The 24,277-nt window shown below is 60.8% G+C and overlaps 2 protein-coding genes across 13 annotated transcripts in view; one reads left to right on the top strand and one right to left on the bottom strand.

The window, feature by feature from the left end:
* Positions 1-17,450, top strand: part of UBE2O (ubiquitin conjugating enzyme E2 O) — a 53,721-nt gene extending 36,271 nt beyond the window's left edge. For 2 of the 4 annotated variants that reach the window (XM_045888406.3, XM_064582856.1), the window contains exons 2-18: positions 3,584-3,643; positions 3,746-3,856; positions 5,867-5,964; positions 6,379-6,442; positions 7,145-7,288; positions 7,720-7,829; positions 7,974-8,124; positions 8,364-8,836; positions 9,240-9,394; positions 9,655-9,767; positions 9,851-9,979; positions 10,635-10,724; positions 11,716-12,412; positions 12,671-12,807; positions 14,777-14,980; positions 15,075-15,132; positions 15,291-17,450. In XM_045888406.3, coding sequence (XP_045744362.1) covers positions 3,584-3,643; positions 3,746-3,856; positions 5,867-5,964; positions 6,379-6,442; positions 7,145-7,288; positions 7,720-7,829; positions 7,974-8,124; positions 8,364-8,836; positions 9,240-9,394; positions 9,655-9,767; positions 9,851-9,979; positions 10,635-10,724; positions 11,716-12,412; positions 12,671-12,807; positions 14,777-14,980; positions 15,075-15,132; positions 15,291-15,961 — 3,465 coding nt within the window. In that variant the 3' untranslated portion in view covers positions 15,962-17,450. Of the gene's footprint in view, positions 1-3,583; positions 3,857-5,866; positions 5,965-6,378; positions 6,443-7,144; positions 7,289-7,719; positions 7,830-7,973; positions 8,125-8,363; positions 8,837-9,239; positions 9,395-9,654; positions 9,768-9,850; positions 9,980-10,634; positions 10,725-11,715; positions 12,413-12,670; positions 12,808-14,776; positions 14,981-15,074; positions 15,133-15,290 lie in introns of all 4 variants that reach the window. The other 2 variants (XM_045888405.3, XM_045888403.3) reach the window with 2 other exon arrangements.
* A 965-nt stretch (positions 17,451-18,415) lies between these two features.
* On the bottom strand, positions 18,416-23,932 carry SPHK1 (sphingosine kinase 1). Of its 9 annotated transcripts, none has more exons than XM_045888411.3 (6): positions 23,750-23,932; positions 20,705-20,908; positions 20,193-20,468; positions 20,016-20,110; positions 19,817-19,932; positions 18,416-19,511 (listed from the first exon to the last, which is right to left on the bottom strand). In XM_045888411.3, the coding sequence occupies exons 2-6, from the start codon at positions 20,712-20,714 to the stop codon at positions 18,722-18,724; spliced, it is 1,287 nt and encodes a 428-aa protein (XP_045744367.1). In that variant the 5' UTR covers positions 20,715-20,908; positions 23,750-23,932; the 3' UTR covers positions 18,416-18,721. The 9 variants fall into 9 exon arrangements, with proteins under 9 accessions (XP_045744367.1, XP_045744365.1, XP_064438928.1 ...); XM_045888409.3 differs by lacking the exon at positions 23,750-23,932 and adding an exon at positions 22,461-22,596; XM_064582858.1 differs by lacking the exon at positions 23,750-23,932 and adding an exon at positions 22,234-22,449.
* Between the last annotated feature and the right edge of the window lie 345 nt (positions 23,933-24,277).

Here is a 24,277-nt window from a genome sequence, read left to right as displayed (position 1 = left end):
GTGGCTCAGTTGGTTAAGCGACTGCCTTCGGCTCAGGTCATGATCCTGGAGTCCCTGGATCGAGTCCCACATCGGGCTCCCTGCTCGGCAGGGAGTCTGCTTCTCCCTCTGACCCTCCCCCCTCTCATGTGCTCTCTCTCATTCTCTCTCTCTCAAATAAATAAATAAAATCTTTAAAAAAAAAAAAAAAAAGCCAGCCGTAGTTCCTTCTCAGTGAGGGACACGTTAACATTTTGGTATGGTATCTTGTTTTTTCCTGCTCAGAAGCCTCTGACAGCCACACTGTCCCTCAAGAATTGTTGATAGTCACCACCGCGTTCTAGAGCCAGTAATGACAGTTGAAATCTGCCCGTCCCCACCTCAGATCCCACCCTGGAAACTGTTTTGTTTTGTTTTGTTTTTTCACTGCGATCAGGGTGCACCTAACAGAAAAACATGGCTTTGTGTGGGGACTAGGTGAGCTCCCGAATCCCGCGTTTTCATAGAGCGGGCTCAGCGCCCCCTCGTGCTGGCTCCGGCCCCTGCCGTCTGGGTGCCTGACCTCTTCCGTCCCAGACATGAGTAGAGCGTGGAGTGCCTAAGAATCACTGTCTTTTACAACGTGTGGACCCGCCAGGAATATGTTTTACCCCGCTCTTATCTGCAGCTCCAGGGAGGGATGAGCTTGTTATATAGTTAAGAGAATGGCTTCTGGAGCCAGACCGCCTGAGTTCCAGTCAAGGTCCACCTGTGTGGAGCTGTGTGACCGTGAACAAGTTTCGCGTCTTCTCTCCGTGTCCGTTCACCTGTCTATAAGATGGGGACGGTAGTAATAGTATACTTCATAGCACTGTGGCTAAAGCACCCAAAGTGCCGAGAAAACTGCTTGACACATAATAAGCACCAGTTGCTGTAGCCAGAGGACGCCCGAGCTCCCGGGCCCCTGGGAGCACAGCGGTGCCCTCCAGAGGGGGGTATGGGGAGCCTTCGTGAGGCAGGTAGCACATGATGGGAACGGGGAGAGGAAGGGGGCGTTTGGAAGGAACTGTGCAGTGGAGAGGCACACAGATGGGAGAGGACTGGCTTCTGTGGACGGAAGTAGTGCCCCGTGTGCGTGGGACATAGGGATTTGGGCAGGAAAGTGGTAAAAGATAAGGGAGAGCCTTGCAAGTTGTTCAAAGCCCTTCTAGACACTCCTCATTTTCTGAAATTCCCGAGGGAGGGCAATATAGTCAGAAGAGTGGCCACCACACCCCTTTCTTCTCCTTGTTGCTTAACTCTGCTCCGCTCCCAGCATTGTCAGGGTTTTGGAGAAATGTCTCTCCTTGTCGTGGAAGGTTGTTAGAAGAGCCTGAAGACCAAACCTCATGGTGGAGTGGACTCTGGCAAAAGGCCAGGCACAGGTCCAGAGAGCCAGTCCAGAGGAGTGTTTGCTAACCAGGCCCCCTCTCCTGAGAACACTGAACTGCTACCCTGCTTCTGGCCTTCCGGTGATGCCAGCCTTTGCTAGTGCGTTGTTCCTGCTTCGGCCTCACAGCGGGAGCCTCAGTTTCCCCTGTGCACTCAGGAGCAGTGTCCCACGGCCAGGGTGCTGTGAGTCTGGGCAGTGTGCCATCGGTTCAGGATCTGTGCCTGGGCTGCTCCCCTGCAGCTCTGTCAGGGACCGACACAGACCCCCAGGTGGGGCCACGATCTGCAGACTCAACTCGGGGCTTTTCTCAGGGATCCCTGAGCAGGCAAGGCAGCCTGTGCCTGAGATCTCTGCTCACACCAAGGATGGCATCCCCCCTGCCCCGCACAGCACGGTCCCTCTCCCATTGGGTTTCCTGGCACTGCAACTTTGATTTCTATGGCAACTTGGAAAGACCTGCAGTTGTGGCTTTCTGAAGTCTAAACTGAGAGCAGAGGTTTGAGATAGGGTGGGACAGCACTGAAAATACCGTGTCCCAGACCAGAGCTTTGGGCATAGAGGGTCATGGGATGGGAAGTTCTTTTGAGTTAGAAAAGTGCCACCATCATCCCAGCAGGCCCTTAGCAGAGCTCCCTGTGGGTCCTCCCAGACTCCTGGGATCTCTGAGCAGAGCAAAGAAGAGCCTGAACTCAGAGGGTCTCCAGCCTGTGGCCTGGGGGACAGTGGAGTCAGGTGGAGTGATCACATCTGGCATTTGCTGAGCACTAACTGTGTGCCAGGCGCCCTGGGATCATCTTTGCTTTCATTGCCTTCTTAATCCCCTCACCCACTGCAAGATGGCTGTTCCCACCCCATTTTGTGCATGTGGATGTAAGCGATTTGCCTGAGGTTTCAGAGCTGACATGTCTAAGTGTCTGGCTCAAGGACCCCTGAGTTTAACACCCGGGCTCACTCTTCTCTGGATCATGGGCTTATATTCCCACGTAGGAAAATTTCTATTGCTTGTCATTGGTGGAGGAGCCCATTGCTTCCCCCTTTACTTGTTGGGTTTTTTTTAAGGTTTTATTTATTTAAGTCACCTCTACACCCAGCATGGGGCTTGAACTCAGGACCCAAGATCAAGAGTCACATGCTCTTGATTGAGCCCACCAGGCGCCCCTCCCCTTTAGTGTTTTGTAAGTCATATCCTCCTGATAGCAGGGTTGTCTTAGCCATCATTGCCACAGTTTCAGGGACCTTGAGCCAGTGTCTTCCTTTTTAGTGTCTCCGTTCTCTTTTCATGGTGGCCACCTTTCCATTGGCCCAGGCCTTGGAGTGGGGGCAGTGATCTTGAGGAGTCTCAGGTTGGCTTTTGAGAGAACAGCTCTCGCATCCCTGTGGTTTGGGATGGTGGGGGTGCCCGTCCAGAGGAGGTGGGCAGTCACAGAGCCTCACCCGGCACTGCGGCCCCCGGTTTACGGAGCCAGCAAGGAAGACACGCTGGCCTGGTGGAGAACCGTCTTCCGCCTGGGCCGTTGGAGGGGGCCCCGGTGCCTGGCAGAGGGAGGGGACAGCTCTCGAGAGGCCCGGCTGTCCTCAGAGGCCACTGCTGCGGGGGGTTTGCGGAGGGATGGGTCAGGTGCTCCCCGTGCGTTTGGCTGGGCTCCAGAGCCGGCCATCCTGAGAGTCAGCGCCTGCCCGCAGTCCTCTGCGGCGCAGCAGATAAGGAGCAGGCTGCGGCTGGCCAGAAAGGGTAGCCCAGATTAGAAGGTCGCGTCGGGTGATAGCGGGCCTCAGGGTGACCTGCACAGCCCCATGGCACACTCCTCCTCCGGCCCTCTACTCCACGCTCAGCAGCAGGGGCTGGGCAGGCCCTTGGAGAAAGTAGAAAAAGGATTTCACTCCTAGCAAAGTGCTTTGCTGTGTGAGGGGCTACTGACCCCTTAATTTAACTGCGGCCTTCTGCGATCTGCCACTTAGCCGCACTTCTCCATATGGTCGCAGTTGAAGGTAACTTTGGGGGCAGGGAGGTGCCTGCAGTTGGGCCTCTCAGTCTGGGCGCAGTCAGAGCTGCGTGTGGCGCTTGCCGAAGCCGCCCTTGGGGTTTGTGCATTCGGCTCTATGCATGTTACTACTTGGGTAAGAAGTTGGGAGAAAAATGCGGCTTATGCTGACGTCAGAGGCCATTGTGTCACCCTGTGTTCTCTTTCTCAGCTGAAACTAGAGGACCGCTCCGTGGTGCCCCGGGACGTGGTCCGGCACATGCGATCCACCGTGAGTCTTGGTGCGGGGGTGGCCTGGGGGTTGTCGGGGCCGGGTCTCCCTGGCGGCTGGGGCTGTGCGCCTGCTCGGGCCTGGATGCCTTCTCCTCCCCAGGACAGTCAGTGTGGCACCGTGATCGACGTCAGCATCGACTGTGCCGTTAAGCTCATCGGCACCAACTGCATCATCTACCCGGTCAACAGCAAGGACCTCCAGCACATCTGGGTGAGCGGCCCCACCTGCCCGCCCTCCTCGGACGTGCCCCACTCTCCGGTGGTCTCTGGCCGCACACCAGTGCTGCACCCTCCCAGCCCGCGGGCAGGCCCCCGTGGCAGGTCCGCTTGTGTGTACCCGAGCGGCGCCTCTTGCGAGGAGGCCATCGGGACTGGAGGTTGGGACACATCCCTGTGCCTCCAGCGTAGTTGGCTGGTATGGTTTTCATTACCTCGTTTCTTTTCTTCTCTAACGCTCTCATTTTAAAAACAAATTTCTTCCTTCATTTCTTTGAAGTGATTTCAAACTTGGGAAAAGCTGTGAGTTCCTGTGCTCCCTGCGTCATCAGGCTCCTTGGCTGTGAGCCTTTCCCTCCCATTTGCCCCATCACCTTCCTCCTCCCTTCCCCACATTTCCTTCTCGCTCCCTGCTCTTCTCTCTGAAACCTTGGGAAGCAGGCTACAGATAGATGGCCCCGTGGCCCTGTGGACTTCGTGCAAACAGGAGCGCTCAGCCCCCAGTTTAGGAAGTCAGCACTGGTGTACTACTGTCCCGTCCACAGACCCGTTCAGCTGTCCCAGCAATATCCTTTCTCCCCCTCTGATCCAGGATTCCATGCAGGAACACACTTTGCATTTAGTTGTCAGCTCTTTGATTCCTCATCTGGAACTGCTCCCCAGTCTTGCTTTGTCGTCCACACCCTGGTACATTCCACTGGCTGACCCTGAGCGTGGAGCTCTGTGATGTCGCCTCCTGACCAGACTCAGGCACCTGCGTCCTCAGCAGGACCGCCCAGCGACACCCTGAGCTCTTCCTGGCCCCGCATGCCCGGTGGCCACACCGGGAGGGGGTGGGTGTTCACTCTGATCCTTATCGTGTTGGTGTCGGCCACACCTCCCCACGAATTCACCCCTCAGGCCTTTGCAAGTGATTCTGCTTTGTGAGGAGGTGCTCCGGGATTGTGCCAGTAACCTGTCACTTGTGAAACCCCGATCCGCTGGCCCTGGCCTCTGTTAGCCGCCCCCACCCCCACCCCCCGCCCCGCCCCGGCAGCCAGCGCTCTGCAGTCCCTGAGGGGGGCTGTACGAAGCCGGTGTTCCTCCTCATTTTTAGGAATCGGCATTCTGTGGAAAAGCTGCTCCTTCAGCCTCATTCATGTATTTATTCATTTGTTTTTTACATCCATGTGGACTCAGATTCCTGTATTGTCCAATCAGTTGTAATCCATGAATACCATTTTTTGTTTTGTTGCTTAAATTATCCCAGATTTGGCCAGTAAGAGCCCCTTCGAGCTTATATCTTTGTCCTTATGACATACCCCCATCTTTTTTTTTTTCTTTTCTTTTTTTCCCTTTTTAAGCACTTTCTTACTTTCTACCTTTCCTGATCCAGCCCTGGAATCAGTTGTCCAAAGAGCCTTGGTTCCTCTCAGAGGAGAATGGTATTTTAAAAGCCAAGATCTGGATGTATGCTAGGTGTACTCATTGCTACTAGGGCCTTTCAGGACAACACTGGGAAACGCATGCGTGTACACACATGTGGGCACATCTGCGTTTGTCAGTACCTTTTCTACATACACAGGAGAATATGTGCGTTCGTCTCCTTCCCCCTTTCTGTATCAGTGAGTACCTTCCCCAACAGTGAGGAACTTGGTTCTTGATATCCTCAGTTTATTAATTACCGCTTTACTTGTTTGTCCATTAACTACCATCCACCTGCCGCCTCCACAGCCCACTCCCACCCAAGGGTCCTGTGTCCTTGGAGGCCCTGAGGCCTCCACACGACTCTCTGGTTGCCGCAAGGCAGTCCCCCACTGCCGCCGCCTCCACCCTGGGAAGGGGAGCTGGGCTGCAGCACAGAGCTCTCCGGGGGGAAGCCAGTTCTTTAGGCCGGTGGCCGACTGGCCCAGGCAGTAAGCCATCTGGATCCCACCTCCTGTGTCTCGGGGGGCAGAGAGGAATGGGTGCGCTGTGCACTGGTGTCGCCTGCCATCTCTCACACCCCGGTTCCCTCGGTCTGCAGCCCTTCATGTATGGGGACTACATTGCCTATGACTGCTGGCTGGGGAAGGTCTATGACTTAAAGAACCAGATCATCCTGAAGCTGTCCAACGGTGCCAGGTACACAGCTCACTGTATGGGGCCGCGCTGGGCAGGGGCCGCCCGGGGAGGAGGGGCCTGGATGACACGTGCTGCAGGCACGCCAGGCCTGACGCTGGGCTGGTCTCCTGTCGCCCTGGCCTCATTTAGAGTATCTGTTAGGTCCTGATGCTTTATTTTAGACACTTTTTAATGGTAGTGAGCACTCCCATATGGGTTAGGGTCTTGTCTATTTTGAGGGAGTTACTTGTATGAATTCGGAGGCTGAGCTTTGGGTGGAGGATGAATCACACCATTTTAGGGCCTGCCAGCATATCGATGCCTCTGGATAACTCCTTTTGATACTGGTCAGCACCACAGTGTGTCCAGTGGCCATGTCCCCCCCGAGACTCTGTCATTGTGCCCAGTGAACCGAACCCCTGCTCGCTGTTGCAGGTGCTCCATGAACACAGAAGATGGCGCCAAGCTCTACGATGTCTGCCCCCATGTCAGCGACTCTGTACGTGTGCCCCACCCAGGCAGGCTTCTTGGGGGGCAGGCTTGGGGGGACAGGGACAGGGGGGACAGGTGGCACCACCACGGTTCCTTTGCCCCCTGGGCTGCACAGGAAGGAGGACTGCTTAGCAAAGAGCTTGGAGCTAGCCCAGGCTAAGCAAGCGCTGCTTCTAGGCAGAGTGGTTTCCTACAAAAGGGTAGGTACACACCAGAAGGTCTAAAAGTCTGGGTGTGGGCAGAAGGTATTGGAACTTTTCTTTGCATTTTGTTAATTTGATCTCATCCTTTAAAAAATATCCATTCTTTGGTATTAGAGTCTGTACACTATGTTGTTACACTGTGGTATTTTAGAACAGTCACGTATGACCATAATTTATAAATAAGTATGGGGTGGAGGTTACATGATCAAACAGGTTTGGGGACTACTGCCCTCTAGATGCCTCGAAGTGTCACCCTTGACCAACAACGTTGACATGGCCTGAGAGCGTGTTAGAATGAGGCAAATGTACATTCTCAGAAGCTCTGTGGGTGACTTATATGCACTTCAGGTTTGAGAGGTGCTGCTCTGGAGCCCTAGGGTCTGTTTCAGCTTGGGGAGGTGGGGGAGCGTGCAGGTGTGAGGTGAGGGAGGGGTGGATGCAGAGAGCACTGGCCCTCAAGGAGGCGCCACTCACAAGGACTTTTCCTCTGGCCCCAAACCCTGCAGGGTCTCTTCTTTGATGACTCCTATGGCTTCTACCCGGGCCAGGTGCTCATTGGCCCCGCCAAGATCTTCTCTAGCGTCCAGTGGCTGTCAGGGGTCAAGCCTGTGCTCAGCACCAAGAGCAAATTCCGAGTGGTGGTGGAAGAGGTAGGGGCTGGGGTGGGGCTGCGTCCTCAGCCTCCATGCCCTGGAGCTGAGCTTCTGCCCACTCCTTCGTTGTCTGCTCCGAGGGCTAAGCCCTGCTCCTTAGCCCTGTTGATCTGAAAGGGCTCTAAATAAAGGGAAGCCAGGGTGTGGTCATGGGGTGACTGCTAGGCAGATGACCCCTAGCCTGACCAACTCAGACGGAGCAAGGTGGGATGGTGGCGAGTGGCAGATCGGCTGGGCCCTGACGTGGTGGTAGTCCCTGGGGTGAGGCTGTAGTTGTTACAAGTGGGGCCTCCTCTGGGGGTGTCATGCTTGGGGCTATGCTGTGATGACCCGCTTCCTGCTCTGGAGGTCAGGTGGGCTCTGTGCAGCTGCTTAACTGAGAGCAGTTAAGCTGCTGACTCAGGCCCTGTCCCACCCACCATCTGCAGGTGCAGGTTGTGGAGCTGAAAGTCACATGGATTACCAAGAGTTTCTGTCCAGGGGGCACGGACAGCGTCAGCCCCCCGCCCTCTGTCATTACCCAGGAAAACCTAGGCAGGTGAGTGGCTCCAGCGCGCCCACTCCAGCAGCCCCAGCAGCATGCCCTGAGCAAGTCTCTGGGCCAGAGTCAGAGATGCGGGGGGTGGGGGGTGGGGGGCGCTGAGACCATCCTTGGCCCAGTCCCCACTTCTCTCCCTCCCAGGGTGAAGCGTCTCGGATGCTTTGACCATGCTCAGCGGCAGCTTGGGGAGCGCTGTCTGTATGTCTTCCCAGCCAAGGTAGAGCCGGCCAAGATTGCCTGTGAATGTCCAGAAAAACACTGCGCCCAGGGGGAGGGCTCTATGGCCAAGAAGGTATGTCCTTGGGGTTGGGATCGGTGGGCATTTGAGGAACTGGCCTTGAGCTATTTCCACAGCCAGGAAGGACAGTCTGTGCTTTAGGCCTTGGGGGGCAGCCCTGATCACCCTTGCAGGCCACCTAGGTGTGTATAGCTGCCCCTCCCCCGCAAGCTCCCTGGGTGTTCCACATGCCCGGGGTGGGGCCGTGGTGGCCCTGCGGCTCCACAGCCGCCGTCCTTGCTCTGCCCGCACAGGTGAAGCGCCTGTTGAAGAAGCAGGTTGTGAGGATCATGTCCTGCTCCCCGGACACCCAGTGCTCCAGAGACCATTCCATGGAGGACCCAGGAAAGAAAGGAGGGGCCAAAGCCAAGAGCGAAACAGGGTCCGTCAGCCCCGAGGAGACACCTGATGGGTCCACCAGCCCGGTGGAAATGCAGGACGAGGGCTCAGAGGAGGCCCAGGACGCAGGTGAGCAGCTGCCCCCCTTCCTGCTGAAGGAAGGTGGAGACGACAGGCTGCACTCAGCCGAGCAGGACGCAGATGACGAGGCTGCTGATGACACGGATGATACCAGCTCAGTGACCTCCTCTGCCAGCTCCACCACCTCCTCCCAGAGTGGCAGCGGCACAAGTAGAAAAAAGAGCATCCCCTTGTCTATCAAGAACTTGAAGCGAAAACACAAGCGGAAGAAGAATAAAATCACTCGTGACTTTAAGCCAGGGGACAGGTAAACCCAGAGGGCGCCCTCTCCCTCCTGGCCGAGTGTCCAGCCTGAGGCTGTCCCTTTGGCGCCTGCCCACAACACACACACACACTCACTCACTCACTCTCACACACGCACACAGTCTGCAAGCCCTCTGTAGGCTCAGGGATGTCCAGCCGAGACGATGTAGGTGCCCGGGGTTGGCCTGGGTGGAAAGGAGAGATCTGAGAGTGGGGTGGTGGGTGGCATGGGGGCACCAGCCCCGAGTCTGGCCTCTGGGACCACATTCACTGAGCTCTCCCCAATGCAACCTTTCTCAGAGGAGGCCGCAGGGCACGGGAGGTGCAGGTGAGCACGTGTGGATCTGTTTGTCTTCCTTCCCGCCTGTTTTGCACGGCCTGGCTGGCTGGTTGCTCCGCACCTGCAGGGTGGCCGTGGAGGTGGTGACCACCATGACCTCGGCAGATGTCATGTGGCAGGACGGCTCCGTGGAGTGCAACATTCGCTCCAACGACCTCTTTCCCGTGCACCACCTGGACAACAACGAATTCTGCCCCGGAGACTTCGTGGTGGACAAGCGAGGTAGTGCCGCCTCCGGAAGGCCGCCCGGCTCAGGGCCTGGGCGGGGCTTGGAAAGGATGGGCCAGAGATCTTAGGGGCAGGGAGGAGACTCCCCCTTGAAAGATGACTCACTTTTTCAAGGCCTGGAGCAGCCTTCCCCGGCCTCCCTCAGCCTAGCCGGAGAGCATCGGGGTTCTGTGCCCTGCTGTGGTTGAGATGTCGGGGGGGTTGCAGGCGGCACCACCACGGTTCCTTAGACGTTCCCTCCTCTGGTTCCCCAGTCCAGAGCTGTCCGGACCCCGCTGTCTACGGCGTGGTGCAGTCTGGGGACCACTTGGGCCGAACCTGCATGGTGAAGTGGTTCAAGCTGCGGCCAAGTGGGGATGACGTGGAGGTGAGTGTGTGTGGCCCCCTGCTTCTTCGGGGTGGGCTGGCTGTAAGGCCCCGGGGCTCATGACAGCCCATCCTATCCTCCAGCTGATCGGAGAAGAGGAAGATGTGAGCGTCTATGACATTGCTGACCACCCTGACTTCCGGTTCCGCACAACCGACATCGTCATCCGCATTGGCAATACTGAGGATGGAGCTCCTCACAAGGAGGATGAGGTATGCCTCCCCACCAGTCCGGGGGCCAGGGGGCAGGGCGGGTGGTGTCTCCCTGCTCCAGCTCCCCTGCTCTGCATCCCATGCAGCGTCTGCAGTCCCTGGAGGTGCCACCAGGTGGCTCCAGGAGACCAGACCTGCAAGTCCTCGGCTCCACGGCTGCCTCTAGTGCCTCCCCAGGGATTTGCCTGCGGGTCAGGATCAGACTTCATATAGCTGCTCCCTGAGCCCTGGTGGCTCCTATTTAGTCCAGCTCCTCGTCCTGAGTGCTGTAGGGGCACAGGAGAGGCTTGGGGACGTGGCGTCTGAGCTGGGCCTTGGTGAGGATGGGAACATGGCGTGGGGTCAAGCAGAAGAAGAGTAGGAACAAGAACCCCAGGGCAGGAACCCCATCCTGAGAGTGTCAGGAAGTCCGGCGGGAGCAGAACGCTAGGATAGGAAGGGAGTTAGTAGGGGCTTGTGTCCTTGACTGCCCGTGTTGGAACCAGAGGGTCCCATACTTGAGCTGCTCACCACGTGTGGCCTCTGGCTGGCACCCACGTCCCTTCCCTTCTCATGGCCTCGCCCTTGTCACCCATTGCCGGAGCTCCCCTTTGGAAGCGTTCTGGCCCTCACGCCTCAGAGCGCACTCCCTTGACCCTGTCTGTTTGCCCCACAGCCGTCAGTCGGCCAGGTGGCCCGTGTGGACGTCAGCAGCAAGGTGGAGGTGGTGTGGGCTGACAACTCAAAGACCATCATTCTGCCCCAGGTGAGCCCCTGCGCAGACCCAGACCAGTTGGCTCGCAACTGTGGCAGCTGGGCTGGGAGCCATGGCCTGTCTCCCATCCCTGCTCAAGGAATAGGACAGGCTCTCAGATCTTCCTGGTGAGGGTCTCTTCTTTTGGGTGTTTGGGCCTCAGGGAGAGCCTGAGAGTAAGGGAGTATTACATGCCACGCTCTGGGGGTGGTGGGGGGGTGTGAGTGGGAGGCCGGAGAGCAGAGGGGCAGCCCGTAGCTGGCCTGTAGTCTTGCCCCACCTGGAAGGCTCCCCAGGTTGCCAGATGTGTGCAGGTTGTCCCAAGCCTTCCGGGTTTGCTGCATCCCCGTCTCACTATGCTAAGAAACCAGGTTACTTCCTCTAGGAACATTTCTAGGAAAACTTCCCCAGATCAGGAAGAGAAAGGAAAAGAGCTGGCCCCAGTCCCAGTCCCAGCTAAGCTGTTCTCGGTACCGTTTCTTTGCCCCCTTGTTTGAGCTGATCCTTACTCCCAGCTCCCCTGTCCTGGCCCCTCACGGGGTGGGGGAGGGAGTGGCCCACCCCTTCGTCCGGGCGGCCATTCCAGGAACACGGGAACAGGATGTGACACGGGCCAGCTCTGCCAAACCTCCCCCTCCTATTGCACGTTCTCAGCTTCCAGTGCGGCCCCACAGAGGTGGCTGCCCTGAATCCCTGCGGTGGGGTTGGATTTGCCACCAAGGGCTAACAGTAGCCGGGACACACAGGGGCAGAGGAGGCCAGAACAGCCCTGGGCTGCTGGCTGGGGCTGGCGGGTGTGGGGCAGGCAGAGGCACCTCCCAGAGACCCAGGGACCACCTTGAGGGAGAGGCCCAACTGCAGAGTCCAGAGCAGGAAGGGGGAAAAGGGTGGAGGGGGCCCACTGAGGCCTCAGCACACCCCGTCACCATCAGCTCTGAGGGTTGGGGTCCACCCCGGAGCCCGGCAGAGCCTCTCTCAACTGCCTGTGCCCATCTGCCCCCAGCACTTGTACAACATTGAGTCTGAGATTGAGGAGTCAGACTATGACTCGGTGGAAGGCAGCACCAGCGGGGCGTCCTCGGATGAGTGGGAAGACGACAGTGACAGCTGGGAGACTGACAACGGGCTGGTGGAGGATGAGCACCCCAAGATCGAGGAGCCCCCCATCCCACCTGCTGAGCAGCCGGCAGCCCCAGAGGAAGACAAGGGGGTGGTGATCAGCGAAGAGGCTGCCACGGCCGCCATTCAGGGGGCTGTGGCCATGGCTGCCCCCGTGGCTGGGCTGATGGAGAAGGCTGGCAAGGATGGGCCCCCAAAGAGCTTCCGCGAGTTGAAAGAGGCCATCAAGATCCTGGAGAGCCTCAAGAACATGACCGTGGAGCAGCTGCTGACGGGCTCCCCCACCTCCCCCACAGTGGAGCCTGAGAAACCCACTCGGGAGAAGAAGTTTCTAGATGACATTAAGAAACTGCAGGAAAATCTCAAGAAGACCCTGGACAATGTGGCCATTGCAGAGGAGGAGAAGATGGAGGCAATGCCGGACACAGAGCGAAGGGAGGACAAGCCCGAGGGACAGTCGCCGGTGAAGGCCGAGTGGCCCAGCGAGACCCCAGTACTCTGTCAGCAGTGTGGCGGCAAGCCTGGAGTCACCTTCACCAGTGCTAAGGGCGAGGTCTTCTCAGTGCTGGAGTATGCGCCCTGTGAGTTCACCTTGTGGGGCCGGTCCCCTCCCAGCACCCAGCTGCTGCCTGAGGGGAGGAAACCATTTCCCCGGTGTGGCCACTGGTGTGGATGCCAAGCTAGTGGCTGCGAGGCATGTGGGGTTACTCACCTGTCCGGGGACGCACCCAGCAGCTGCTCCCTCCGGGCCCACGCTTCCCAAGGGCGGCAGCTGTCGTTCCAGATAGAGCTGTCAGGTCTTGCCATTAGGGATTGACCCTTCTTTTTTCCCCTTCCAGCAAATCACTCTTTTAAGAAAATTGAGTTCCAGCCTCCAGAAGCCAAGAAGTTCTTCAGCACAGTACGGAAGGAGATGGCGCTGCTGGCTACTTCGCTGCCCGACGGCATCATGGTCAAGACTTTCGAGGATAGAATGGCAAGTAGCCGGGCGTGGGCTTGGTGTGGGCAGGGGCAGCCGTGCTCATGTGGGTGCTTGGTGCCCCGGAGGCGGCTGGCTTTGGGCTCCTGGAGCCCCAGGACTGAACAGCACCTGAGAGGCCACCCCTGCTGCTTACAGGGCAGGAGACAGGCTCAGTCGGGGGAGGGGGGAAGAGTCCCCACACGCGTGTCTAGACCACACGGGGCGTTCTCTTCCCCCTCTTCTTAAAAGTACACAAGTTGTTACCTGAGTACTGTTCTTTTGAAACATTAGAGCATTACTGAAAAAGCTGAAGTTGCCTTTGACTAGCCCTCACCCAGCCTCTAGGCGTCATGACTTTAGTAGGAGTTTTGTGGGTCTTCCTACAGAAGACCTTTTTTTATATTTTCACGTTCTCCTGCATCACCAGAAACATGATTTTGTGTGACTCGTCTTATGTGAACAGCCCATCGTTGTACACGTCACCTGTAGTTTGCTTTTTTTTTTGCTCAGTGGGGTCATTTTTGAGACCTGTTGATGTTGGTGCCTCGTGATCTAGTTCATTCTCTTTTGGCTACGGACTAGTATCCCCCCATGTGGCCTTGTCCCGCTGCATTCTCCACTCCTCTCCCTGCAGCCCAGGCCCAGGGTTGAGTCATGACGCCGGACGTGGTGTGAGCCGTTCCTTGTTCCAGGCACAGGCAAGCCTGGTCCATCTGTCACCTCATGCAGCCCACACCTCCACCCGGCCCCCGATGGGAGCCGCGCATGTGCAAGACACTGAACCTGAGTCTGACCCGGGCCCCAGCTGCAGCCCAGCCCTGGTCAGAGGGGCCACAGAACGGGAGAGAGGCACTGCTTGGCCCTGCCTGTGGCAGGCCGGAAGCCACGGGGTGGGGCAGCTCGGGGTTCTTTTTTCTTTTTTTCTTCCTTTATTTTAATTATTTATTTACTTATTTTTAAGATTTTATTTACTTATTTGACAGAGAGAGACACAGCGAGAGAGGGAACGCAAGCAGGGGGAGTGGGAGAGGGAGAAGCAGGCTTCCCGCTGAGCAGGGAGCCCGATGCGGGGCTCGATCCCAGGACCCTGGGATCATGACCTGAGCCGAAGGCAGACGCTCAACGGCTGAGCCACCCGGGTGCCCCTCTTTATTTTATTTATTTAAATTCAATTAGTAGAGCGTAGTATTCGTTTCAGAGGCAGAGGTCAGGGATTCATCAGTTGTATGTAACACCCAGTGCTCATCCATCACGTGCCCTCCGTGGCGCCCCTCATCCAGTTACCCACCCCCCCACCCCCCTGCTCGGGGTTCCCAGGGACACTTGCTTTTTCTTGAGTTTTAATAAAACTTGAAAATTCCAGCCTGTCGCAGCTCTGCTGAGAGAAGAAGGGAATGGCATTTTTCCCAAGTCTGACACAGAGGGACAGGGAAGTAGTGCGTTATCTTGAGGCCCGCAGGGTGGCGCCAGTAAAAACATGCATAAGAGGACTCCGTCCTTCCAGTCGGCCCTCGTCCTCGCTGCTTTCCCATGACGCGACGTCACATGCATGGCTCTTAGCGGTTGACGCCACCCCCACGCCCGATACACAGATTTCTAACAGCTGTAGGGAGTCTCCCTGGTGACTTAATGACCTGAGTTTCTTTGGTGGTTTGCCACATTTCCACCGGAGTTCCAGGTCCCCTTGTCCCTCTGCTTCCCTAAAAGAAAGTATAGCTTTGCCACCCTGGAATGTTCTTTCATCTTCTACTTCTAAGTAATGACTTAAAAACAATGAAAAACACCTGGTAAAATAAAAACAAGTTTAGATAATTCCGTTTATACTGGGAGTTAAAAGATGCCTTATAGGCCCACACTGAGATATTTGCGTTTAGCTTCTCCATAGCTGGTGGTGTCTGGAGTCCCCGGCTGCTGTTCTCTCCTCCCCCGCCCCCCCCGGATCCACGCAGAAGCCCCCACCAACCTCAGCCTTCCCTCCCTATAGGACCTCTTCTCGGCCCTAATCAAGGGCCCCACTCGCACCCCCTACGAGGATGGCCTCTACTTGTTTGACATCCAGCTCCCCAACATCTACCCAGCCGTGCCCCCCCACTTTTGCTACCTCTCCCAGTGCAGTGGCCGCCTGAACCCCAACCTGTATGACAATGGGAAGGTGTGTGTCAGCCTCCTGGGCACCTGGATTGGAAAGGTGAGTATAGTGCCGACCAGCCCGGGTGGAAGGACAGCTGGTCGGGGGCGGGTGTCTGGGGCAGAGGTGATCGTGCTGGCTGTGTGTGTTTCAGGGGACGGAGAGGTGGACGAGCAAATCCAGCCTTCTCCAGGTGCTCATCTCCATCCAAGGTACGGTGGGCAGGGTGGGGGTGGGGGGTGGGGATGGCTGCTGGAGGGTACCGTGACGCTGGCCTTTCCGTTCTCCGCCTCCCGTCTGTAGCTCTGGCTGTCCTCGGGGGGTCCTCAGCCCGGCCCTAATGGGCTCCCCGCCACCCCCGCCCCCACAGGTCTAATCCTGGTGAATGAACCGTACTACAACGAAGCGGGCTTCGACAGTGACCGGGGCCTGCAGGAGGGGTACGAGAACAGTCGTTGCTACAATGAAATGGCGCTCATCCGTGTGGTGCAGTCCATGACCCAGCTGGTGCGGCGGCCCCCCGAGGTCTTCGAGCAGGAGATCCGGCAGCACTTCCATACTGGTGGCTGGCGGCTGGTGAACCGCATCGAGTCCTGGCTGGAAACCCACGCCCTGCTGGAGAGGGCCCAGGCGCTGCCCAACGGGATCCCCAGGGACAGCAGCTCCCCGGAGCCGCCGGCCGTGGCCGAGCTCTCCGACTACGGCCGAGAAGAACCTGAGGACGGAGGGCTGGCCCCTGGAGAGGCCTCCCAGGGCTCAGACTCGGAGGGCGGCGCCCAGGGCCTGGCCTCGGCTAGCAGGGACCGCACAGACCAGACTTCGGAGGCAGCGCCTGACGCCCCGGTGCCACCCAGCGTCAAACCAAAGAAGCGGAGAAAGAGCTACCGGAGCTTCTTGCCCGAGAAGAGCGGCTACCCTGATATCGGCTTCCCTCTCTTCCCACTTTCTAAGGGTTTCATCAAGAGCATCCGGGGTGTCCTGACGCAGTTCCGGGCCGCTCTGCTAGAGGCGGGCATGCCCGAGAGCACAGAGGACAAGTAGCCGCCCGCCCTCGAGGAAGCAACGTCCGTGGGGGGAGGCCAGCTGCTGCCCGCTCGCTCCCTCCCCTGGAATCGCCCGTCTTCCCGTTTTCTCCTTTGTCCCCAGTGCAAAAGCCCCTCACTGCCCTCTCCCCAAGGTGAGTTTGATGCTGAAGTGCAAGAAGTTTCTTGAGATGCTGCCGTTTCTTTCCTGAAGCAGTCTTTCAGCAGGCCGGTCCCCTGTGGCAAAGAGAATCTGAAACCTGTTGCTGATTTTCCACTTGTCACCCAGGCAGAGTGTCCTGGCACCTACTCCCTTGCCGTCCCCATCTCGGGTCGGAGGTGGGTCTTCCTGGGGCCTGACACGAGGGCCCTCTTTGGGCCCAGCAGCAGGACGAGTGGATGTGCCTTGCATGAAGTGTGGGTTGCTCCAGCAGTTCCCCCAGTCCCTGTCAACCTCCCCGGTACCCCTGTAGCTTCCCCGGTCCCAGGCCCTCCTGCTGCCACCGCCACCACTACTCCCCTGTCCCCCCCCAGCTGCTGTCACCGACTCCTGGCTCTGCTCTGGACCATTTACCACAGGATAACCCTCAGGCCTGTTGAACTTGCTCTCTAAGAGAGGTTGGGACCAGGCTGGGTCCAGGGGGACACCCAGGAGAGGTGGCAGCCCTCACATGTGACACGGAATGAGGACCGGGGAGCTGCTGGAAAAACGGCGGTAGGTGCCTTGCTCTGGCGCTCCGGCCTCCCCCCGCTGGCCTGGGCCCGCCGCCGCTGCCGCCGCAGCTCCGCTCCCCGCTCGCCTCCCGGCTCGGCTCCGGCTCCGCCCCAGCCGCGCCCCAGGGCCCCGGGCGGTGGGGACAAGGCCAGGGCCAGGGCCTCTCTCGCACACTCTGCCCCTCCCACCATCAAATGCTAACGCCGGGAGGTGGCCCGTCGCTCACTGAACACGGAAGGAGCCAGCCGCACTCCCTCCCGTCGCTGACAAACTCTGCAGGCTCGCCCCCCCCGGGGGCGGGGGGAGGGGGCTCCCAGGGGTTCTCCTCCCTCTCAGAGACAGGCCCAGAGGTTTACAAGTTTTCTAAGCTTTTGATAATGTGAAGCTCCAGGTTAAGAGGATGCTGTTGAGCACATTGCAGCTATGTAATTTTTGGTGTATGTATGTAATATTTAAGGTTGGAAGAAAATAAATCTCAAAAGCAAAGATATTAACTCTTATTAGAAAAAAAGACAAAAAACAAAAAAAAGAAGCCAAAGCATGATGCGTCTTGTCCGCCTTAAGCTGGCTCCACCCCTGGGCTGTGCCGTAGCCCCGGCAGGCGGCGGCCGCGGGGAAGGACGGAGCCGGGCCTCGGCCGCGGCATCTGGAGCCCTGAGTCGGTATCTTGTTGGAGAAACATCCAGAGTGACTGGTGGGGCTGTGCGCTCGCTGTTCATGTGGAGATGTGAATGCCTACTGCTTAAGATCTCTGTATAAAGTGCTGTGTGATTAAACTTTTTTTTTACTTGCATTTTTTTTGTTTGGCTCATTACAATGTACAAAACAGACTAGATGGCACCATTAAACCTGCCTCTGCCATTCATCTGGGCTCTGTCGCCTTTCTTCCCCTCCGGGCCACCTCACACGTCCCTCCCCAGGGGAGGCAAGACCCGTGGCCAGAAAGGTTCGCGGCCCCAGCTCCTTCCACCCTAGCCGGTCTGCGTCTGTGCCTTCCGCGTTTGCAGCCGCGGGCGTCCCGGGGGCTGGAAGACGGGGCCTCGTTCACTGGGGCAGCGCTCTTGTTTGTGGGGACAGCTTGTGTCCCATTCCTCCAGAGCCGGTTTTTAGCACTTACCTGCCGGCAGCGGCTGTGGTCCCCGGGGCCCTTCCAGATGCTCGGGGGGAGTTGAAGCACCTGGCCTGGCCTTTAAGCCAAAATGGTTACAACCAGTTTGGGGGCCTCGTATCGGCCCCTCCCTGCTGCTTCCTCTTCACTCCCGCCCCCTGAGGACCGGGCAGGGTAGGATAGAGGCGGCTGGGGGAGCCCCAGAGCCCTCGCTGGAGGGATAACAGACTCCTTTCAGGAGAGAACAACTGCCTCCATTGTGACCTTGCCGCTCCTTGCTAATTTCTGTAATGCCCCCGGAAATCAGAGAACTCGTCCCTCTTCACTGAGACCAGCTGGCCGTGTGGCCCTGGCTAAGACATACTAGCTCTGAGTTTGCCCTCCACATGGGGCCAGGGAGTTGGCTGAGCTCCGTGGCTTCTCCCAGGCCAAAGGTGGTATAGTCATTGGGGCAGGACCCTAACCCCTGCAAAAAAAAAAAAAAGCCTGGGCTAGTCTTGGTCCTGTGCCCACCACCAAAATGATGCTTACGAGTTAGTACCACACATTGGCCCATCCAGTGCCCACTACTGGGCATCGCTAATGTGAAGTTCTAGTGCCCCGGCAGGAGTGAGATCCCACTCCCTCCCCAACACCTAGGATAAAACCAGTAGGCTGGGAATGTCACTTTATTTGTATTTGATTCATGGGGTTGGGCTCCCAGAAACAAAATGGGAGTGGCTTCCACAGGCAGGGAGACCCAACCAGCTGGGCTCCTGGCCCAGAGCCTTATTCTGGCCTTTGGTAGGCAGAGACTGTCCTTCTAAAGCACAGCGTCCACCTTCCCACCGTCTTCAGGGGTCCTCCTCCCCACCACATGAGCTGTGGACGGGCCCTCCAGGCCCCGGGGGGAGGTTGTGGAGGGTCCTGAGCTCCGAGGTGACCAAGTAGGCTAAGGCACGGCAAGGCCCACGGAGTCATAAGGGCTCTCCTGGAGGTGCTCCCTGCTGAGGCTGCGGGCCGGGGGGGCGCTCCATGCAGCCACCGGCCATCCAGACGTAGTCTGGGTGCACCTGGCCCTGCACAGCCTCGCTGACCATCAGCTCGCCATCCACAGCAAACACACCCTTCCCGTCCTTGGGCTCCAGGCGGAAGGCAAGCACAGGCACATACACCAAGTAGGGACAGTCATAGTCCATGTGCCTCCCCTTCTCCATGGCCAGGAAGAGGCGCAGCAGCATGGCCCGGGACACGCCGGCCCGCACGTAGAACAGGTGCATGGTGCCGGCCGCACGCCGGCCCATGGGGGCCGCAAACATCTCACTGCCCAGGTGGGAATGCAGCAGCACCAGCACCAGCACGAAGTCCTGCTCCGGGACCACGGTCCAGTGCGGGGGCACCGGCTCCTCCAGGGGTACGAGGTGGGCGTCCGCAGGCCCCTGCTGGTCCTGCCGCTCCCCAGCGGGGGGCGCGGGCACCTGGGAGGCCACCCTTTCTGCCGGGAGGTAGGCCAGCGTGCCCTGGTAGACACGCAGGGCCGCCAGGCGCAGGAAGGTGCCCAGAGTGAAGCGCATCTGCCCGAGACGCCGGAACTTCTCACTCTCCAGATCCACGTCGGCAATGAAGCCCCAGGCCAGGCTCAGCACGGAGAAGAGGCGCAGCCCCGAGGCCGTCTGCAGTGACAGCAGGTTCACGGGCGCCAGCAGCCGGCGGCACAGCAGCAAGGTGCAGTTGGTCAAGAGGTCCTCATTAGTCACCTGCTCATAGCTGCAGGGGAGAGAGGTCAGATGGGGCCCGGCAGGAGGCCTCACGCGTCCTCGCCTTCCTCGGCCTGGGGACTCGAGGCGGGCGGGGGGACACTGGGTCCCTAGGGCACTGGGAGGAAGGACAGATGGGGCAGGCGGAGGCAGCCAGCTGGAGTCACCCAGAGAGGGCCCCAGAACTGGGGCGGGGGAGTCTCCAGGGAAGAAGGAATAGAAGTGACGTCAGTATATGGGAACTTAGACAAGAAAACCTGGCAGGAGAGCGGCACCGAGGGGAAACCGAGGCCCACTCTGACCCTGGGCTCTCACCCGGCATAATGGTTCAAAGAGGCTGCCAGTGCGTTGCCAGAGCCAGCTGGAAGGCTACACAGGGGCTTCCGGATGGCGGTCTCCCAGTCTGGCCGCTCCATGAGCCCGTTCACCACCTGTTAGAGCACGGGAGGGGGGGATGCTCAGCCTGGGTGGCACAGCCCCCCACACACACCCAGTCCCTCCAGGCGGGCCTCACCTCATGCATCAGCCCGTCCCCAGACATGACCACCAGCGCATCCCAGCGCCCCAGCTCCTCAACCCGCACCAGCTCCCGAGCGTGGTTCCGTCGCTCTATGGAGAGACAGGGTGGCCACGGGGGTCTGGAGAGCCCTGGCAGGGGACGCTCCCCGCAACCCCTCAGGGAGGCACTCACCAGTGAGCATCAGCGTGAAGGAGATCTCGGCCTGAGCCAGCAGGGGCTGCACGTGGCTGCGGAAGAGCTGCAGCGCCTTGCCCTTGCCTCCGCGCGGGTTTAGCAGGACCAGCACGCGGCAGGGCCGGGGCAGCTGGCTCCTGGCGCCGCCCGCTGGAAAAACAAGCCCCAAAAGGCCGCGTCCCCAACCGGCCACTAGGGGGCCGCGGATCACAACAGGGGTACTGGGGTGGAAACGTGGGGACGGCAATCTCCTGGAAATTGATCCAACAGAGCCTGGCAGGAGGCAGCGGCCTCCAGTGGGGAGCTCCAGGAGGGAGCACCTCGCCCTTGACACCCCGGTCCCTGGCTCGAGCCGGGCCAGCTTCTGGCCTCGTGTCGGGAAAAGTGGTTCGATTGTCCCCAGCCCCTCTCTCTTGCCCAGCTGACTCTGGCCATTCTTCCTGGCAAGGGAGGAAGAAACACCCCACCCCACCCCCGCCACAGCCCTTCCCCACCGGGACCCCACAAACCTGGATCCATAACCTCGACCCGCGGCGCCCGCTGCCAGGGCGTCCCCAGCGCTGTCGGGGAGCTGCCCGCGGCGGCGGCTCCTGCCTTCAGCTCCTTATCGGTGCTGCCCAGGCGGGCGTCGCGGTGCGGGCTGAGGGGTTCGCCCTCCCCGCCCGGAGCCGGGGCCCTGGAGGCACCCGCGTCATCCCCTGCGGCTGCCGGATCTGAGGGAGAGGAGACAGCGCTGGCGGAGTCCGGAACGGCCCCCTGAGGTGGGGAGCGTCCGGCTAGATCCTCGGACCCCTCGCGGGGAGCCGCGCCCTCCGGCATCGCCTAGTCCTCCGAGAGGTCCAGAGAGCCGAGCTCTGGTGCCACCAAGGGCGCTCCGGTCCTAGAACTAAGCCCCCACCCACAGAGGCGAAGGGTGTCTTCCTGGGGGCTCTCCTCTCAGGGGCGTCGGGTTCCGGCCCGACAGTGAGTCAGTGCCCCGTGGCTCTCTCGGTCGCACCAGCTCCTCACCCGCCCCCCCGGGACTGCCAGGGGGAGGGGGGTCCAGTTGCGTAAAAATGCCAGAACTTGAGCGGACATCGCGGGGCACGAAGTTCGGCGCGAGCCATCGCCGCCCCGAGCCGGCCGGGTGGCCGAGTCCACTACCCCGAGCTCCAGAGCGGCGGGGGTCGCCGCACGCGCCTCCCAAGGCCGGGCAGCGCTGCAGGGACGCGCGCCTCGCTCGTGGGAGCAGCGCCGGGGTCGCGCGAGGGCTGAGCCCGAGCCCCGCCGCCGGCCGCCGCCTCCCTCCGCGGAGCGCCGAGTGGGCGCGCAGGAGCCACGAGCGGCGAGAAGGCAGGGCGGGAGGCCCTACCCAGTCGGTCCGGTTTGCGGGGGAGGCGCCACCTCCGTTCCCTACAGTAGCCTAGGGCGGAACTCAGCTCGTCCCGGGCTCGGCCCCACGTCTGAGCGACAACCGGAGCGCCGGACTACTGCTGACTGCACGGCCTCTCCGCCTCTGGCCTCAAACTTTTCGCTCAACTTCGCCGCCAGGCGCCGCGGTGCGGGGAGTGCGCCGTGCCTCTGCGCCCGGCCTGGCCACACCCCGCGCTCCCCGCGCTCGCGGGGGTGGAACCGGCGCCCGGCGGGGCCTGGCCTGCCCGCCCCCGGCATCGCCGCGCCGCCTGCCGCACGGTCAGCGCCCGCGGCTCGGCCACGCGCAGACGCTTGGCTGGGTCCCGGAACGCGGTCACGCGCGCCCGCCGCTCGGACTGGGCGACCGGCGAGAAGGCGCAGAGCCCCGGGTCCGGCCCCGAGCGGCGCGCCCCGAGCTCAGCGTCCCGGGCGCGCAAGGGGGAACGCGCGGCGCAGGCCCCGCGCGAACTCGCCGCGGCGCCCGGAGTCGGAGCGGCCCCGGGGGGGCGCCTGGCGCGCGCGGCTCGGAGCTGGGGGCAGACCCCAGGCTGCCCCTGGACGCTGCGACCTCCCGCCTCGGGGTCTTCCCCCTTCGCGCGCCCCGCCCCAGTCCCCCGGAATTCGAGGCCCAGACCCGTGTGGGTACCCCTCCTCTGTGCCGAGGCGTCTCTCCTGCCGCGCCCGCTCGCCCCCGAAGGATTATTTTTGGCTTCCTGGCGCGGCAGCTCGGCAGCCAGGCGCCCCCCACCCCCACACCGCGGGAAGGCAGGCGACCCGCCGGGGGGGGGAGGGGCGCTGCGGTCCGGAGGAGGGGGCCTTTTCAAGAACCTTAAAAGTCGTATCTTTCCCCCAGAGGAAACCATCGAGGCTCACCTGGGCGAGAGAAGCTGCTCCGCAGCAGGCGATGCCGGCCCACGCCCCTCACCCGCCAGAGGGGAGCCTGGCGGTGTAAACAAGGTCTAGGGGTCCCCGTCGGGATTGGAGAGCCGCACAACGGGGGAGTGGCCCCCGCCGCCGCCCGGCCCCATCGGCTCAGCGGGAGGATGCAAGCGCCCCGGGAGTCTTTACTTCGACGGAGGCAAACGGGGACACGTGTGTCAGTGTGTGAGTGATTGATATACGTGTCACGGGCAAGGGTCTGACCTGAACGTGTCCGCGACCAACTCGAGTTAAGTCCCTGGGGGGTTGTTTGCGGAGACCCGGAGGAGGACGTTGCCAAAGCCGACTAGGTGACCTGACCAGGTGGGGCCCCCGTTAGAGAAGGCCTAACCCCCTGAAGGGCGCGGAGGTGGTCCGGGCCCAGCCCGCTGCGTGCTCCCGGCCCACGGGGGCGGCCCCCAGCCCCTACACCCCTCGCTCTTCTCCACGCCCCTGAAAACCGAGAAGCCGCAGGGCCCGCGGCGCCCGTAACTCGGGCACGCCTCCGCGGGGGTCTCTTCCTGGGGACGCAGGCCGCCGGCCCCGTTTCCCAGCACCTGCGGGGCGGAGCCCGAGGTCCCCGGCTAGGAGGGAGGCGCGGGCTGGGACGCGCGGGCCCGGGGCCCCGCGGCTCGGCGCGCGTCGCAGGGGTGCGCGCTTCCGCCTGGCGCGGCTCCCGGGCGGCCCTGGCTGGGTCCTGAGCGTCCCGAGCGCGTTCCGGGAAGGTGACTCAGCGACGCGCTCCAGGGCCGAGAAACTCCGTACGACTCAAGAACGAGGGGAAGGAGCTGGGGCGTCGTCACCCTCTCGCGGCGCCGCGGCCGCGGTCTTGAACGTCCGGGCCCCCCACCCCCACTCCCCAGGAATCCGGCGCGGGGAGGGGAGGGCAGCGCTGCAGCCGCAGTGCCGTGGTCACGCGACGCGGGGACGCGAGCGGCGGCGGGGGGGGAGCCTCCGTGCGGGAGCCAGAGGGCCAGATCCAGCCCACCCTCCCCTCTTCCCCCTCCCCTCCCGTCTTCCCCTCCAGTGAAGGCTAGGGTCGAAGGCTGGATTGGGCGCCTGGAAAACGCGGGACGCGGGGCGGTGCTCCCCGAGATCCCAGCCTTGGAGGGAGGTGGCTGCGGAGAAGGCCAGGGCAGCCTCCCCCTCTGCCCCGCGCGGGAGGGCACCTCCATCAGGCATGAAGAGCCGCCGCTTTAAACCTTGGAGTCCGGTGGGAAACTGAGGCACAGGGAAGGGAAGACCTGGCTGTGCAGGAGTCCGTGGTGAGAAAGCTCGCCTGCTCCAGGGTCCCTCTCTTCCTTCCGGCGCCCCAGGCTGGAGCCCCTGGGAGTCGCAGGGCCCGGCGGGGGCGGGATTGACCAGAAAGCCTGCGGGCGAGGGGAGGCGGGGCAGCCTGCTGGCTTCTTTATCCGGCCGCCGGGGGCCCAGTGGGAGGGAGGTGAAGGGCAAAGCCCTCTGGCCCCGGTTCCAGTCTGCACAATGGCTCCTCTGTCCTCCCTGCCGCCTCTTCCCCTGCCCCCCTCACCTCCACGGTCTCTGCTCTGCCCCACTCATTCTTGTCATTCACCTCCTGGTTCCCAGGCTCCGTCTCTTCAGGCCCGCACTGACCTCCAGCCTCTCTCTAAAGAACCGTATCTATTTTTCAGCAATTCACCCATCAGTATCCCAGGCTCAAGAGACAGGATTGGGCAAGACCACGATGCTTGTGGCCCTTGGACAGTTGGGGGAACCGAAACCCTGGGAGGTGAAGGGTCTTGCCCAAGCTGCGG

Source organism: Mirounga angustirostris, unplaced genomic scaffold (genome assembly GCF_029215605.1).
Source record: "Mirounga angustirostris isolate CCGP_5_RB_7025 unplaced genomic scaffold, mMirAng1.0.hap1 SCAF_17, whole genome shotgun sequence".
NCBI classification, from domain to species: Eukaryota; Metazoa; Chordata; class Mammalia; order Carnivora; family Phocidae; genus Mirounga; species Mirounga angustirostris.
Note: the sequence above shows the minus strand (reverse complement) of the source record. Positions and strands in the feature narration are given on the sequence as shown.

What these genes read in the sequence shown, in the direction of transcription:
- SPHK1 (XM_045888407.3), bottom strand. Translation starts at nt 21,014, where the DNA reads ATGCCGGAGGGCGCGGCTCCCCGCGAGGGGTCCGAGGATCTAGCCGGA. An exon ending in CTTCACGCTGATGCTCACTG is followed by an intron (nt 20,111 to 20,192) that starts GTGAGTGCCTCC and finishes GTCTCTCCATAG; the next exon opens with AGCGACGGAACCACGCTCGG. An exon ending in GGGACGGGCTGATGCATGAG is followed by an intron (nt 19,933 to 20,015) that starts GTGAGGCCCGCC and finishes GTGCTCTAACAG; the next exon opens with GTGGTGAACGGGCTCATGGA.